Below are 18,087 nucleotides of genomic sequence, written 5' to 3'. Positions count from 1 at the left end.
TATTTATTTTTTCTCATTTCTTTTTACCGACTTAGACTATTTTGTGCAGAATAAGATTCAAAAATATTTAAATTACAGGTTGGATTTTAACAAAATAGGTCCCTGAATGTTGCCAAACAGTTTGATGTAAATTAAACAAATAAGTGGACATAAAAGGACCTTTTGATAAGCGCTGGATCAGCATGTGGTTAACTGTGACGCCATAGGGCTGGTCCATGGAGCAAAGTAGTGCTTTCCAGCTGCTCAGATGGGAGTGGGCGAGCTGGGATAGGCTGGGAGTTTGGTTGTGGAGTCGTAAGAGGATCGAGATACGGCACAACAAGGAAAGAAAGAAAAGAGGAGGTCCAGGATCCACAGACCTTTATGCACAAATCGACGAATGTTGGACAAGAAATCTGACGCAGTAATTTTGCGGAAAACTGGGTTTGTTGCCGCCACAGGTGACGGATCGGAATTGCGCGGATGACAAAGAGATTCGCCGTGAAAAAGCAAACTTTTCTAACCGGGTGTGATCGCTCGTAGAAAACTTGCAGTGGGATTTCTGTGTTCTGTTGTTACGGTCAGCGGAAGAGAAGGACATCATGACGCGGCGCACCGTGCAAGAAGTAACCGTGCAAGATGTCCAGAAGCGAAGGAATCCCAACAAACACTATGTAAGCTCCTTTATTTGGATGATTCTAGCAGCAACATGCCGAGATTATTCTGTTCTGCCTCTTTTTTACAATCAGGAAAAGTAACAACAGTGTCAGATTACACTTTACCAAACTAGCGCAAAGGAACAATTAGACATTCCCAGCATATTATTTTTTTAAAACATTGATCTGATTTGTATTATAGTTAAGTTTGATTTTATCCTGAAAACCAAAAGTAGGGAAGTAGGACAATTATTAAGAAACTTAGATACCAACAACTCGCAGAGAGGAAGAGACAAAAGCCGCTGTTTGTGTGTAGTATTACCCAAAGGGACCCACAAAAAAAAAAACTCTTTCTCTTGAATGTGATTGAAAGTCTCTTGTAGGTTTTGGCTTTCATTGTTGTTCATATGTTCTATAATACCCTCAACTATTCCTATATTCAAGTAATTTCCGATGTCATGTGTTTGTTGTGTATTTGAATATTGACATTGTAGCGCATTGACACCAGACAACTTGATTCAAAGTCTAAATTTGAGCTGTTTACAGTTCCTTGAAGAAGCATTTACACCCTTGGCGCTTTTTAACATTTTATTACATATGGGGCAAAGAAACCATGTGGAAAAAGGTGCTCTGGTCAGATGAAACTAAACTTAACCTCTTTGCCTACAGGCAAAATGCTCTTTGTAGGGGAAAAGAAACACTGCATAAACCATGAACAAATCATAATCATGTGAAACATGGTGGTGGAAGCATCATGCTGTAGGGACACACTTCTTCAGTAGCGGCATAGGGATGAAACTAAGTACAGCAAAATCCTAGAGGAAAACCTGTTGCACAAGACCTTCTAGCTGGATTGCTAAATTGCAGTCAGGGTCACAGTGGGTACGAGTGCTTTTGTACTCCCGTCTTTGTGTACCATTTCAGTCTTAGTAGTTCTGTACCTCGGCTACATAATTGTGCCACTTTTAAATAGATAGATAGATAGATAGATAGATAGATAGATAGATAGATAGATAGATAGATAGATAGATAGATAGATAGATAGATAGATAGATAGATAGATAGATAGATAGATAGATAGATAGATTAGAGCTATATTTGTTTAATATTTTTGTCATATTTGATTCAGTTTGGCCAAATAGGGATCAGAACCAAAATTTATGTGAATAGAATTTATTATATTTTCAGATTTTGTTTTACATTTGAATAAAATTATACCTGACATTTGAACATTTTTCCAAAAACTCTTTTTTTACTGGTATTAAAATTAAACAGCAAATTTACCCAGAGGTTTAGATAAAATCCTATCCATGGGTCAGATAGATCATGTCAAATTCCAAATCTGTCTGGGCTTTTATGATGAGGCATGAAAATTGCTGTTCAGATACTCTTTTGATCCAATCTGACTAAACTTCAGCGATTTATGCAGAGGATAAGTGCCAAAAATTACCATTTCTAGTCTTGCAAAGATGATAGAGACATACTTCTTTCAGACTTGCAGCTGTAATAACATTGTTCTAGACTTTTTGGACTCTTATTTTTGTAATTAACATATGAAGACTATAATTTTCTTTCAACTTCATAATTATGTGCTACTTTGTGCTGATCTAACAGTTAAAATGCCATTAAAATAAATTGAAGTTTGAGATTACAATGTCAGAAAATGTGGAAAAGGTCAAGGGATATCAGGACTTTTGCAAAGCACCGTTTTCTTGTGAACAAAATGGGAAGGCCCCAAGGAAACACATTAGGCAGTGAGATCTCAAGCTTTTTCATGCATCAGGTCCTTCAGTTAAGCCTGAAAAACATGCCTTCTGGCATGACAGACAAAGAAGTCACACCAGGTTTTCTAATTCCATCACATTGGCAGCAATTATGTCACTGTGGACAATTGTCCTAATCATTAGTCTTATCTAGTATTTATAGCCATAGCATGAAGATATTATATTGTTTGTTTATTAGAATTATTGAAATAAATAATTTTATATTCCTTTTTTGTATTTGTCGACTAATTTGAGGATTTGTATTCTGCGACCATGGGGTTATTTTTTAATTCTTTAGAGAAAGGGAGAGAATTAAAAAAATATACAAGCAATAATTTATTTTCTCTCAGCAAGCCCTACAGTTTAATGGACAAGAATGCCAAAACGACAAAGCCTCATTTCTAACTTTTCTGCATTTGTTATACAAAGGAGCTTTTGTTCGTTTGGTGGGAACTGCGAAACGTGGGTGCATTTGCCTGCAAATGGACAGTCACTCCAAACCGTATGAGCAAGAAGAACCAACACTGATAGCCACCATAGCAGGTGTTTGTGGTAGTTCAGCGTCCCTGTATGCATGCTTCTATGAATGTTCTGGCTTGCATCCATGATATACTGTACGTGTGAAAAATTCAACTTGGGACAAACAGGCAGTGAACCGCTGTGAGTGCTGGTGGTAAAGGACAAGGAGTGCTCTTGGCCTTGTGTCTTCTCCATCTGTCTGCTTAGACTCATATTAAAACCATGTGGCTCTATGACTTGCTTTTTATATTCTCTTCACTCATCACTTGAAATCTTCCAGAAATCTAAGGTGTGCTTATGAGCTCTTTTTTATGCTTCTGTTGAATTCAAAGTAATTTAAATTTTCCTTCTGTTTAGTGATAGCAGCCTAGAGCATGATAACCAGACTAAAATATGTAACCTTTGCTCTCTTGTTATTGTGAAAAATAGCTTGGTCTCTGTTCCTTATGTTCACAGACACAAACTCGCAGTATATAGCTCTTTAAATTTTATCAAAACAGTTCCCCTACATGGCTATTTAGCAATATCTGACTCTACTGCCCTTCAAGACAGAGCTAGGCCAGAGAAGGTCTGGGAGTCAGGCCAGCAGCAGTAAGCCAGACCCAGTGAGCCACCAGGGAGTTTCCAATCACCTCCCTCCTCTGTGCTCTTTCTTTTAGTAGAGATCATGTTGAAAACTGTCTGCTTCCTCCAGACCCTGGTGATTAGCTTAGATGTGTTGCAATATTAGTTTGTCCACATGATAATGGTAAGCTTTTAGTTGCTTACATCATGTAGTTATATGTATAGTAATCTACTAATATCCTAATAGTCTATATATTTTTTTAGAGATAGCAACCACTAGATGTATAAGTCGATTAGAGAATGTTTGGTGTCAGTTCGTTTCATAATGATTGTCTGTAAAGCTAATCTGCTGCATCTATACAGGATAATGGTTCAGTGTTAGGCAGGAAGTGATTCAAACACCCTGGGAAGTGAAATAATAAAATATCCTGATGAAAAAGTTTTTTTTTTAAGTTTGTCAGTGCTGTCTGCCGTTTCTGTACAGCCCTATTGGAGTTACAACACTTCTTCTATATACTAAGATGCTAAACTTGAGATTTGACACAAAAATCATCTTGGTTTGGTGTTTCAGGTAGCTTGAAATAATGCCATATTTTTGCATCAGTATGTACTTATATAATCCTCATTTCTCTTTGTCTTTGCAAGGTTTACATCATCAAAGTGTCCTGGAGTGACGGTAATACAGAAACCATTTACAGGCGCTACAGCAAGTTCTTTGACCTCCAGGTGAGTGTATGTATTAGGATGTGTATGTGCAGATCTGGGCAATTCACTGCCTGTGGGCCACATCTGGCTTGTTACATCCTGCAGGCTGCCTGCTGGACTCCTAATTTAAATAAAATAAAAAACCCATCCAATTTTGTTTGCACCATTCATAGATCTGAAAATCAAGAGAAACACTGAAATAACAAAAACTGCTGTGGAAAAAATAACATTGAAAAATCTTAAATCTCTCACTCAAATCAGGTAAATTCATTTGTGACACTCTTTGATCAAAACAGTAAACAATGTTTTCAGTTCTTATTGACATGAACTAACTTGATAGGCACGTTTGGTGTTCTCGTCTCATATCAGTGTCTGCTCTCCTGGAATAATGGTCATAAATTTCCATAAACACATTTGTAAAGCTTGTAGACCTCCTTCCCTGAAGAGTTGAAGCTGTTGTAGCAGGAGGTAGGGCAATTTGATATTAAAGCCTTTGTATTAAGAATGGGATCTCATTGAAGTTAATTTCGTACGATGGAAAGTGGCCAAATACATTTAGCAACATAGTATGCGAGGACCTTCTCAACCATAGAAGCAGCATCTCAGTTGCTCCACCCATATAATACTGGTAATAAAACTGTGTGAGAAGACTCAATGTCCCATTGAAGTTAACAGAGGACATTGATCAATGTAATGACCACACTGATGACCACAGAAATGTCTGAGTCATTCAAACATCACGCTATTGCCAGTGTGTGTCTTGCACAAGGAGGAAATCTCATTAGTATCATACTTTCCTTTCTTCCTTTGAAGGTAATGGATCTTAGGAGGCTGGCTGCATCAAAGCTTGGAGAGCACTGACTGCAAGATACAACGTAAAGAGATTGCAATTAATGAGCATGCAGTCATTTAGGCAAGCACGTAGTCAAACCTAACTGAATTCAATTCCTGTTTCTTCATTAAAATAGTTAAACATGAGAAGAGAAACAAGGTCATGTAATGTGTCATCGAAGCTTCCCTGAAGCTGCCAATGTAATGTAAACAAAGACTGTTTCATTACTAATTGCATTCATTTGAACCTGTAATGATTGTCAATGGGATAATTTGCTCATGTTGCACTCATATTTATTCATTACTCATATCACCTTTCTTTCAGTGATGTATCACCACAATAATATAGTATTTTTAGTTATAAACAAAGTAACAGTGTAATATTAACTTAGTAAACACAGGTAGGCTGAAAAGGTATTACTTTGACTTTTGTGTCTTATTTTCTCTGGGTGGTAAACAGCACCAGTATGTTATAACCATTTCATGTTTTTTTGTTTTGTTTTTTTTCTGCTGGGTCAACTGAAATAAAACACAGGTCTGCATTAGATATGTATGTAAACCTTGAGTAAAAACACCACATTTTCACAGTATGTGTAATTTGATTTAAAGAGTTAGTTCGGAGTTTTAAATTGAGGTCCTGTAAACCTTCCGGTAGTGGTGTCCTTGCCTGTAGTAGAAAGATGTCATATCTTGAGCTTGTTGAGGAAGTAAATACATTACAGGAATGTTGGAAACAAGGAGGAATAAGAGCTGCATGAATCCACCTCATCAGCTGACTTGGCGATTCAGCCAATCTTGAGTCCGTTGGGATAATTTTTAAACAGCTACAAGACCTAGAAAGCTCAGGAAAATATATTTGATCCTGTCGCACAACCACAGCAAATCCAAAACTTTACTCCATTCTTGTTGGAGCTAGAATAGACTGACAAGTTGATAATCAGATGCAGCAGCCATAGGAATACGGATGTTGTTCAGCCTAAAAAATGGCACCAAATGTAATAATGGTCCCATGTGAAACTGTACACTGTTAATATCGGCCAACATAGCATTATATCCTACTGATATGACCATTTTCAGTTGGAATTGGCTAAAGTCAGCTAAAACATGGGAAAGGAACTATTATCGATAAGTTCATAGAACCTCATTTCAACAAATCTGTACGTACCTTTTAATTGGATGGGGCTTCCTAAGTTTCCAAATCAAGACTGTTTGTGTTTATGTGACCAGACATTTTTCCAAAGAGCTTAATTTGTTTTGCTTGAGACTTATCGTAAACGTGTAGTTTTGTTTAACCAGCAGACCATCAGTGCTCAGCAACTTGTGGGGTTGGGGTAGCACTGCACAGCCCTATATTTCAAACAGGAGAAAACTCAAAACCTCTGGCATCTTATTAAATGAACTTTAACTGCAGGAATGGTTTGATTGAAACTTTTTGCTACTTTTTAATCGTGTGATACCGGTAACCAGCTCATGCCTAACTGGAATTGTATTCATTTCTTTACCTTTAAATCATGCTGGACATTTTCTTTTTATCCAAATCTCTTTGAAGACCTTCATCTACAAAGGCCCAATGTGCGCTTATGCAGCTTTAAAAAAATCCGTCGACAGTCAGCCAATAAAGATAGTTACCTGTTAAAATTAAATGTCCTTGATTGAGAAATGGGGGAAAATACAAGCTTACTGCAATGAAAATCAGACCACTCTTGCATCAAATATATAAATATTACCTTAAACTGCTTTTCTTTTAACTACTCAGCTTAAAGCACAATCAGTACTTTAGCTAATCTGTTCTTATCTGTTGGAGTATTCATAGTATGCCATAACCTATTATATTATTTATTTGTTTTGGTTGGTATAGCTGTTGAGACTAATAAAAAATCTGAAAGGTTTAGGATTTGACCATCATCTTCTCAGATATGCTGCTCTCATTTACGCCCCTGCCAAAATTACCATATTGTAACACAGTATGCAATGTTTCTTTATCATATTACCAGTTGTGATGTATATGTCACTATCACTGTCATGGAATCTGATGGTCTTGTCCGAGGTATTTTCAGCTGGGGCTTTCCCATGTGACCTCACCCCCGCCATGCCATTCTTCTGCTTCCTGCTTTGGTGGCAGCTTGTGGTGAGGCAATGTAATATTTATCAGCTGTGATTGGCTTAGATTGACAAAAAAAAACCATATAATCTAATGAGAAGTTCTAAATTTGTATTTCAGGATTTTTGTAAAAGGTTAATGTATTATTTTGATCAGTTACAATGTTCATAAAGATAAAGGCAAAGACACAGGGTCCAGGTGACTGGCCATGGTAATGCAATGCTGCCATATATAACTCTTCTTGTTAAGCGCCACGTCATCATTTCCAGTCATTCATCCTTTTTTTAACGTTTTTCTTGGCAGCCTGTGTCTTACTCTGCGACATGTTGCTATTTTTGTGTGATTCAGCAAGACTTTATAATAACAAAGAAACTATCGGAAGGAAACTCTGAATGTGTCACTGACTACAAGCCGTCATCTCAGCTGGAACAAAACTGTTGATGCGTAAGATAAACCCCAACAAGTCTTTTTTGTTTGGTTGTTTTTATTTATTTATAATTTTTAATGGCATGTGTGCTAGTGAGAGCACTGACATTGTCGTATCAGAATTTTGTGGCTCGAAGTTAATAGAAAGAGGGGGACACTTGGTAAATAGAAAATGGTCTGCACTTGTATAGTGCTTTATCAAGTCCCCAGAGACCCCAAAGCGCTTTAGACGACAATCAGTCATCCATCCCTTCATACACACATTCACACGCTGACAGTGCATTGCGAAGTGTGAGAAAAAAAATATTTTAAACATTTTTTTCAACAAAATATCTGAAGAATGTGGTATGCATTGTATTTAGATTTTTTTACTCTTATACCCCTAAATGAAATCCAGTGCAGCCCATTGCCTTTATCACTCACCTAGTTAGTAAATAGAATCCAGCTGTGTTTAATTTAATGTTAGAATTAATATAGATGTTCTGCGAAGGCCTTAGAGGTTAGCAAGACAACATTGGTGAACACATTTGATAAAAGCATTATAAAGACACAACAGACCGATTAGGGGTACAGTGTTTAAAGCTGGTTATGGTTACATAACAATACCCTGAGCTTTAAACATCAGTTCTTTATCTCAAAATGTAAAAAACATGGGATTTCTGCAAACCCACTAATTATTCATCGAAACTGACAAGGAGAGCATTAATCCAACAAGCAGCCAAAAGACCTACTGATTTTCCCACTGCTTATTTGGGATGATCGGTTGATAAGATAGCCATTAGGTGTGCAGTCCACAAAATTGGCCTTTGTGGAGGAGTGACGGTAAGATAGGGATTGTTGAAAGAAAGCCATTAGAAGAGACAATTTGCTAGAGGCTGCAAAAGACTTGAGACTGGGGCAGAGGTTCACCTTCAAGCAGGACAACAACCTTAAACACACAGCCAGAGCTACAATGGTTTATATCAAACCATATTCATGTGTTAAGATGATCCAAAATTCAGACTGGACATGGGAATGTATATTTCACTGACACTCTTTAACCAATCTGACAGAGTTTGGGCTATTTTGCCAAAAAAAAAAAAAAAAAAGCCAGAAATTGCAGTTTCTAGATGTAGTTTTTCTTCATCCTCCCATTCGACAGTCTTGCACATCAATACTATGCATCTGCTTAAATATTGTAGTGAAAATAGATACAGACAAGATTAATTTTAGTCCTATGTGATAAGGTTGCTCACTGACTCAGAAAGTAGTTTCCAGTATCCTCTGTCATTCAACCTAAGTTAAAATTATATATATCTCACTGAACAGATTTTGTCTCGTCAGTTGTTGACATATGTTTTGTTCTGTGCTTTTAGACGTGTTGATTATTTTGTGTTTAATTTCACCATACAGGATCAGTGGATGTGGATGGATTGAATTTTATGTGAAGTAACTCAAATGACCTTTTAATTGAGGATAAGTAACTTTAAGGTCAGTGTTGATATCACAGTTGGGAGATTTGTGCTTCTTTTGTATATGATTTGCAGTTAATTTCCATATAAGTTGTTGGGCAAGAGCAATCCCTCAAGCATTTAGTGAATAGAGTCAGTGGTTTTGAATTAATAAATTGTTTTAGAGTTACATAACTGACACCAACAGGATACCCAGTCAGAGGGCAAAACAACTTATTCTGTATATCATACACTGGAACCCGCCCTCAAAGCAAAGCTCATTTCAGTATTGTAATAGGAGCAACTAAGCATCCATGGTGCTTTGAGCAGCTAAAGAGTTTCCCTTAGAGCATGAAAATTTGATCCTGTGTGTATGACGTAAATGATGTTTTGTAGGGAAGGTCTCTTTATGTCTCCAAATGTTTTTTTTTCTTTGAGTGGCTCTGATTACAGAGTAGATACAAGGTTCAGAGTAGACACAGAGACTGGGATGTGTTTGCAGTCCTAGCCAAACACATGGGAACAATTACACTGTGTGGGGCATTGGATCTTCTTTTTCTCTGTCTGGCTGGGCTGCCTCTGTGTTTATCCTTGCATTCCTAAGGTGGTTCCGTGTCACTAACTGTCTGAGTCTTAAGCAGATTGATGCATTTTAAGCTCGACCTCTTTTGGCCTCCATACTTTTTCAACATCTTTCCTTTTTTTGCTACTGTGGTTTAGCCCTAATATATTTTTATGTTAGCAATAAATTGGCGGCTTAAATTGAATACATGCATCTATTTAATATGTGCTGTGGATACTAATTTATAAAAGACATATTTGTTGATGTTGATACTTTTCTGCTATTAAATACAATGAAAACTGGCTGTTTTGATTACACGTACTTTAGGGAAATAACTGGTTCTACTGTAAAGACGTCATTTTTTTATGGATTTGTTTCAAAGGGTTTAGGATAACCTACTACTCGTACTCGTCGTCTTCCCTTATCCGGGACCGGGTCGCGGGGGCAGCAGACTCAGCAGAGACGCCCAGACGTCCCTCTCTCCAGACACATCCACCAGTTCCTCCAGAGGGAGCCCAAGGCGTTCCCAGGCCAGCCGAGAGACATAGTCCCTCCAGCGTGTCCTGGGCCGTCCCCTGGGCCTCCTCCCGGTGGGACGTGCCTGGAACACCGGAAGGCGTCCAGGAGGCATCCGGTATAGATGCTCGAGCCACCTCAACTGGCTCCTCTCGATGTGGAGGAGCAGCGGCACTACTCCGAGCCCCTCCCGGATGGCCGAGCTCCTCACCCTATCTCTAAGGGAGTGCCCGGCCACCCTACGGAGGAAGCTCATTTCAGCCGCTTGTATCCGGGATCTTGTTCTTTCGGTCATGACCCAAAGTTCATGGCCATAGGTGAGGGTAGGAACGTAGACCGACCAGTAAATTGATAGCTTTGCTTTTCGGCTCAGCTCTCTCTTCACCACAACGAACCGGCACAGCACCCCCATTACTGTGGCAGACGCACCGATCCGTCTGTCGATCTCCCGCTCCATTCTTCCCTCACTCGTGAACAAGACCCCGAGATACTTAAACTCCTCCACTTGAGGCAGGAACTCCCCTCCAACCTGAAGAGGACAAGCCACCCTTTTCCGGTCGAGTACCATGGCCTCGGACTTGAAAGAGCTGATCCTCATCCCAGCCGCTTCACACTCGGCTGCGAACCGCCACAGCGCATGCCGTAGGTCTTGGCTAGAGGGGGCCAGCAGGACCACGTCATCCGTAAAAAGAAGAGACGAAATCCACTGGTCCCCAAACCAGACCCCCTCCGGCCCTTGGCTGCGTCTAGAAATCCTGTCCATAAAAGTTATGAACAGGATCGGTGACAAAGGGCAGCCCTGCCGGAGTCCAACATGCACCGGGAACAGGTCCGACTTAGTGCCGGCAATGCGGACCAAACTCCTGCTCTGCTCGTACAGGGACCAGATGGCCCCTAATAAAGGTCCTCCGATTCCATACTCCTGGAGCAACCCCCACAGGGCATCACGAGGGACACAGTCGAATGCCTTCTCCAGGTCCACAAAACACATGTGAACCGGTTGGGCAAACTCCCATGAACCCTCGAGCACCCTGTAGAGGGTATAGAGCTGGTCCAGTGTTCCACGGCCGGGACAAAAACCACACTGCTCCTCCTGAAGCCGAGGTTCGACTATCGGTCGGACTCTCCTCTCCAATACCCTGGCGTAGGCCTTACCAGGGAGGCTGAGGAGTGTGATCCCCCTGTAGTTGGAACACACCCTCCAGTCACCCTTCTTATGAAGGGGAACCACCACCCCAGTCTGCCAGTCCAGAGGCACTGTCCCCGACCGCCACGCAATGTTGAAGAGGTGTGTCAACCATGACAGCCCTACAACATCCAGAGACTTGAGGTACTCAGAGCGGATCTCATCCACCCCTGAAGCCTTGCCACCGCGGAGCTTTTTAACCACCTCGGTGACTTCAACCTGGGTGATGAAAGAGTCCAACCCCGAGTCCCCAGCCTCTGTTTCCACCACGGAATGCGTGATGGCAGGATTGAGGAGATCCTCGAAGTACTCCTTCCACCGCCCGATAATGTCCTCAGTCGAGGTCAGCAGTCTCACGCCCCCACTAAAAACAGTGTTGGCGAAGCACTGCTTCCCCCTCCTGAGGCGCTGGACAGTTTGCCAGAATCGCTTCGAGGCCAACCGGTAGTCCTTCTCCATGGCCTCACCAAACTCCTCCCAGGCCCGAGTTTTTTTTCCTCTGCCACAGCCCGGGCCGCAGCACGCTTGGCCTCACAGTACCCGTCAGCCGCCTCAGGAGTCCCACAAGCCAACCACAGCTGATAGGACTCCTTCTTCAGCTTGACAGCATCCCTTAATGCCGGTGTCCACCACCAGGTTCTGGGATTGCCGCCGCGACAGGCACCGCAGACCTTACGGCCGCAGCTACTGGCAGCAGCATCGACAATAGATGCGAAGAACATGGTCCACTCGGACTCTATGTCTCCAACATCCCCTGGGATCTGGTCGAAGCTCTCCCGGAGGTGGGAGTTGAATACATCCCTGGCCGAGGGCTCCGCCAGGCGTTCCCAGCAGATCCTCACTATGCGCTTGGGCCTGACAAGACTGTCCGGCTTTCTCCTCCTCCAGCGGATCCAACTCACCACCAGGTGGTGATCAGTGGACAGCTCAGCCCCTCTCTTCACCCGAGTGTCCAAAACATGCGGCCGAAGGTCTGATGATACGACAACAAAGTCGATCATCGACCTCCTGCCTAGGGTGTCTTGGTGCCAAGTGCACTGATGGACATCCTTATGTTTGAACATGGTGTTCGTTATGGACAATCCGTGACTAGCACAGAAGTCCAATAACAAAACACCACTCGGATTCAGATCGGGGAGGCCATTCTTCCCAATCACGCCTCTCCAGGTGTCACTGTCGTTCCCCACGTGGGCGTTGAAGTCCACCAGCAGAATAATGGAGTCCCCGGGAGGGGCACTATCCAGCACCCCCGACAGGGATGCCAAGAAGGCCGGGTACTCTGCACTACCACTCGGCCCGTAGGCTGAAATTATAGTCAGAGACCTCTCCCCAACCCGAAGGTACAGGGATACGACCCTCTCATCCACTGGGGTAAACCCCAACATGAGACGGCTGAGCTGGGGGCCCGCTGCCTCTCCCCGTGGGCCACTCCACAGTAGAAGAGAGTCCAACCCCTCTCAAGGAGATGGGTTCCAGAGCCCACGCTGTGCGTGGAGGCGAGCCCGACTATTTCTAGTCGATATCTCTTGACCTCCCGCACAAGCTCAGGCTCCTTCCCCCCCAGCAAGGTGACATTCCACGTCCCTAGAGCCAGCCTAAGCATCCGGGGATCGGGCTGCTGAGGTCTCCACCTTTGTCTGCCACCCAATCCTCTTTGCACCGGTCCCTCACGGTTCCCCCTGCAGGTGGTGGGCCCACTGGGGGATGGCCTTGCGTCTCTCATTCGGGCTTGGCCCGGCCGGGTCCCACGAGGAGCAACCCAGCCACCAGGCGCTCTCCGACGAGTCCCGACCCCAGGCCTGGCTCCAGGTGGGACCCCGGCTCCGACGTACCGGGCGACGTCACGTGCCTCGATATTTTGTTCTTCATTAGGGATTCTTGAACCACTCTTTGTCTAACCCATCACCTAGAGCCTGTTTGCCATGGGAGACCCTACCAGGGGCATTTAGGCCCCAGACAACATAGCCTCTAGGATAATTTGAGCACTCAAACCCCTCCACCACGTTAAGGTGGCGGTTCAAGGACCTACTATGACAAGTTATTTTTGAACAGTGCCCTCCACAGTTGTTAGCATACCATGTAAAAAAGCATTGAAAATCGTTAAACTACATAGTTTTTTTTTTGTTTAGAGATATGTTGTGTGTTGGCAGCTCCAGCCTATTTTGTTACAGTTACAGTTCTTCCAAAGTTTTTAATTATTGCTCCGAATCTAGGTATAGGCAAGCTGTTTTCTGACTTACCAAGATCTACTGACACACACATGCCTTAACTGAATGGCATGTTCTCTTGTCTTTCCCATTTTGAATAAATGCTAAAACAAATGGACTTCTGTGTCATGTTAAAGATTAATAACTGACATTTCCAAATTACATATATTTTGTATAGGACAATAAACAGTTTCTATAAACTCCCATAACAACACTAGTGACACTGCTGTGACGCTAGTAATTGTAATAAAAACTTGCTTTTCAAAGTAATTTTCTTAACTGTACAAAAAGTGCTTGAACAAAGCTTTGCATTTTCTTATGAAATTATGTTACACAAGAAGATTCATTTATTTCAAACCTTTTTACATATCCATACCAGAGGATGCCAATTTGTGTGGAGGGTGATGTTCTTGTAAAGAGCATTATTAAGCTTAATCAAATTTAAGTATCCTGTCATTTTCATGTAATAATTTGTAGCATCATGCAAAGAAATGGTCAGATATATAAAACTATGGTGCCTAATAAGTTACCTTGGGTTACTGACAGAAAAACACATTCCAGCGGGTCTTGATTTGAGATGACCCCTAGTTTTTTTATGGAGAATGATATTTGTATGTTGGTGTGCAAATGTCTAATCGCCTTTAGATATCGAATGAACGTGCAAAATGCATGTAAAGGCTGTTTTTGTTGTTGAGAGTAAAACTAACTGGTGTGCATGATGGAAAAAAACTCACATTGTGAAATCTTACCTTAAACATTATGCTGAAGACTGCTGTTTCTTATGGCTCTAAGGTGGGTGTAAAGATTCATTATTGTTAAGGAATGACTGTAACTGCCAAGTGTTGACTACATAACTTTATTATTCAATTAGGCCCAGTGCTAGTAGTTAACTTAAAAACCTTATCCTTCTGATCATTTGACAATTGAAAATGGTATAAAGCAGGCAAACAAAAATTTACATAACTGCAGTTGGGTTTGTGTGGCAGATTAAATAAAGGCCTTGAAGTTTCAATTCCTGTCTAGACTCGGGGGTTAAAAATTCCAAAAGTGAGTCCCATACCAGTTAAGATTCCGAGGTTCTTCATGATGGAAAGAATGAAAGTTTCTGGCTTACACATATAGAAATTAAATTTACTTCAGCCCTCAAATACCACTCTACTAGCACAAACGTCCTTGGTGAATCCTTTTTAGCAGACTAAAATGGTATAAATTATAGTTCAAGGTGGTGCTGCTTGGTAATAGTTGACAGGGTCCTGTGCTGTCTGCATCAGCAGCGCCTCTTAAGCCGTTAGAAACCGAGGTGCTCTCCACACATGCTGAAGAACTGGTGTTTGTACATTGTCAGCCTGCTCAAAGCCAAAGTATTTATATATCCTTTATTTATCCAAGTAAGACATCTCCTTGAAGTGAACGTCTGTCTTTCAACAGTGACCCGGCCAATCAGTCTGAATTGAATAATATTGATCCGTTGTTCTAAATTTTATTGTAAGGCGGTAGTGCTTTGTTGCTTTAGAGTGATTATTAAATGTATACGTTGTATGTCTGACAGGTCTGGGTAAAAACTGAATCCAAAAAACAAAACTAAAGGTATCTGTATGACTGTTTTAAATCTCTCAAGATGTATTAGCTTTGACAACATCCTCCATCATTGAAGGGTGGTAAATAATGGGCTTTCTTTATCACATTGACTTTGTAGTTTTTAGGAAACAGTTTCTAAATGAAGTTTTATTAAGAACTATTATTATTAAAACATATTTTTGTGTGCTGGTAATTATGTATTCAACTGAAAGGTGATTTTTCCTGTGTTTTGGAAGTACTTATTTTTTTAATTTGTTGTGTTAAAACCTTAAATGACTCAGTTTGCTGGGACTCTAATGTTTTGACACCGTTAAAATCCCCTTTAGGAAGTGAACATGCACTACAATTGTCTGGGCCAAAACAATCGTGTGGGTATAGTTTTTTTTTTTACTTTAACTGCATCCAGGTTGCATGCAGACAGGTTTTCTTATAAGCTTTAATTGCTGAGATAGAAGAATCAAGAGAAAAAGAAAAAATTTAGAGCAACAAAGAAGCAGAGCTCATTGCCTTTTTTTCTTAGAAAAGATGGTAGCAGAAATGTTCCACTATGTCAGTGCTTCCTGGCTGCTAGCAGCCTCCTCAACAACAGCAACATCTGAAGCTGAGGGGGAAAAACATACCATCTGGTTCAGAACATTCCCTAATCATTGTCAGACCTGCCCCTATTGGCCCAATTCCCTGTAGGAAGTGCTGATTTATAAAATTTCACTTCCTCATCACCTGCAACTCTCCATTTTTTATTCAGCCAATATGTGTATGTTTGAATGTAAATACTACACGTGCTAATAACTTTCAAATCATTTTGGGGCTTTCAGATGGAATTGCTGGATAAATTCCCAGCGGAGGGAGGCCAAAAGGACCCAAAGCGCAGAATCATTCCATTCTTACCAGGTGAGAGTTAAATACAAACATAAACTGCACAACAGTGACACATTTATAACCTTTAAGCAAAATGAGAGAAGGCACAAATACGTCATTATGAGCTGGGGTAGTTGACTGTACCTTTAATGTTTCTGTGAAGAAAACTACAACAAATCAATCTAAGCTGAATATTTCTCTGGTGCAAAGTTACAATGAGTAAAGTTAAAACATCTTATCGTAGCCCTATTACTATCTAAAGTGAATCATAACTGGTTTCTTTTTTTAAAAATACAAGAGACTTTCAGTGTTTTCTGTGTACTTGAACAACTTTTTGAATCCTTCTCTAAGTAATCCTTTAAGAGAAGGAAAAAAGACAAAATCCATGGACTCCACCCACATATCCCCCACCATGCAGGCATAAGGTGGGAGGGGGAAAGTATTTTTTTTAGGTCTATGCAGGTCTGGAACTCATTGAGAGATGTCGTACTAAAAGCACAACACACATGTAATGTTTGATGAACTCTGAGATAAAGGCTGGGGAAGAAAGGAAAAAGGTTTTTATACCATGGTTGTCATAAACTAGTGTCTGCTGGATTAAGTTGCCATTTTTCTGGAACTTCCTGTCTACTTCCTGTGATTCCTCCTTGTATTATTTTCTGTCCTCCAGTGAAACTAATTTTTGTACATTGCATTTCTCATGCTCATTTCTCTGTGTGCTCTTAAAGATGTTTCACACCCTGTTCTTGTAGAGCTGTTAGTAGAATGTCAAAGAGTAATCTGCATTCAGTACACTGAAATGGCAGGACAAAGTGGTGTAAAAAGCTAGCTTAATGCTAAGAGACTCAAAAGGGGTGATTCTGAAGAACATCAAGTTTCAGATCCTAGATCAGAGCACAAGTTTCTCTCTAAAGGATTCCATGTGTTGTCTGAACTGCTGATGTTTCCTAACAGCCAAGAAAGTAATTTGCTATAAAGCAAGTCTGGAGCGAGGTCAGCCTTACTAAGCACTGAAGTGGTTTTCCCTCTTGGTTTGGTTTGTTAAAGTCACCAAGGTTTTTCTGTCTGTGTACACAGTGGAATATTTTTGTTCGTTTCTCAAGTATATTAACCAACTGCTTGATTGCATATTGTTCTGAATCTGTTACATTTCAGAAACAAAAACACAAAATACTCCTGAAAGTTAATTATGTAAGGATTATGAATCTGAGAATATTATTTAACATGTAATATTAATATTTTAATATTTAATCAAATAATATTTCGGTCTGTTAAGGGTTGTCCGGTGAATACCAGCCCAGTAAGGCGATGGTATTAGGACAAAATAGAAAGGTGTGAGATGAGCTCTGACATTATTGAACAGCATAAACTCTGCACATACATGGAATGAATTCACACAATTTCTTAAAATACAAGAATTTATTAATAAAAATAAGTCAACTCAAAGTCAAATATATTTCAATGAACAAACTCTTTACTATGCTAAAACAATCCAACTAACTACCAAGCAGAATTAAAGAATAGGGAAGACTAATGGGCTATGTACAATATAAACAAGTTGATGAGAGATGATTGAAAATCATGACCGAAAAGAGTGATGCAACAGCAATGTTTATGTTTGAGAACCAAGGATTATCTTGAAGAAACTGGAAGTGACATGAAGTTAGTCTTGGAAATAACTTAAACAACCATTCACAATGCAAGATCAGATAATTATTATTTTAATAAAATAATGTTTTAAGAATGATCTGCTGAATAAAACCAACCTTCTGGATGACGAATTCTCAATGGGGTCTCATTAGCTGCCTTTATTTATTAGAATAATATTTAAAGAAATATTATTAAAGGAATTGGTAGAATATTTAAGGGAATATTTTGGAAAAGAGACAATTATTTCGGGAGAAATGGGGCTTAATGGTGTTTACTTAGTTATCAAATTTAGTAAAATTATGTTAGGGACACATTATTTACTGGATTGAAAACTAAACTTTTCTGGGTAAATATTATTTGGCAGCAGGCACAGTCCTTACCTGTTAGCAGTTGAAGCTAATAAAAGAGGCTGATAGCTTAGCACCAGAATCAAACACACACCTTTAAAAACACCATCAATAAAAGGGTTAAAATGCACAAGCGCGGACGGCACGTTGTGATCAATCTTCTGTTTAAAATCACCCTTTAAATAAAGTTTGTCTTAACTTTAAAACAT

The 18,087-nt window shown here is 40.4% G+C and overlaps 1 protein-coding gene across 4 annotated transcripts in view; it reads left to right on the top strand.

Annotated features, from left to right (window-relative positions):
- Positions 1-254: 254 nt before the first annotated feature.
- The window catches only part of sh3pxd2b (SH3 and PX domains 2B), a 43,234-nt gene continuing 25,401 nt past the window's right edge, over positions 255-18,087 (top strand). For 3 of the 4 annotated variants that reach the window (XM_047379156.1, XM_047379155.1, XM_047379154.1), the window contains exons 1-3: positions 256-653; positions 4,127-4,207; positions 15,839-15,914. In XM_047379156.1, coding sequence (XP_047235112.1) covers positions 582-653; positions 4,127-4,207; positions 15,839-15,914 — 229 coding nt within the window. In that variant the 5' untranslated portion in view covers positions 256-581. Of the gene's footprint in view, positions 654-4,126; positions 4,208-15,838; positions 15,915-18,087 lie in introns of all 4 variants that reach the window. The other variant, XM_047379153.1, reaches the window with a different exon arrangement.

Source organism: Girardinichthys multiradiatus, chromosome 11 (genome assembly GCF_021462225.1).
Source record: "Girardinichthys multiradiatus isolate DD_20200921_A chromosome 11, DD_fGirMul_XY1, whole genome shotgun sequence".
Lineage (NCBI taxonomy): Eukaryota > Metazoa > Chordata > Actinopteri > Cyprinodontiformes > Goodeidae > Girardinichthys > Girardinichthys multiradiatus.
This window is presented reverse-complemented; position numbering and strand designations above follow the sequence as displayed.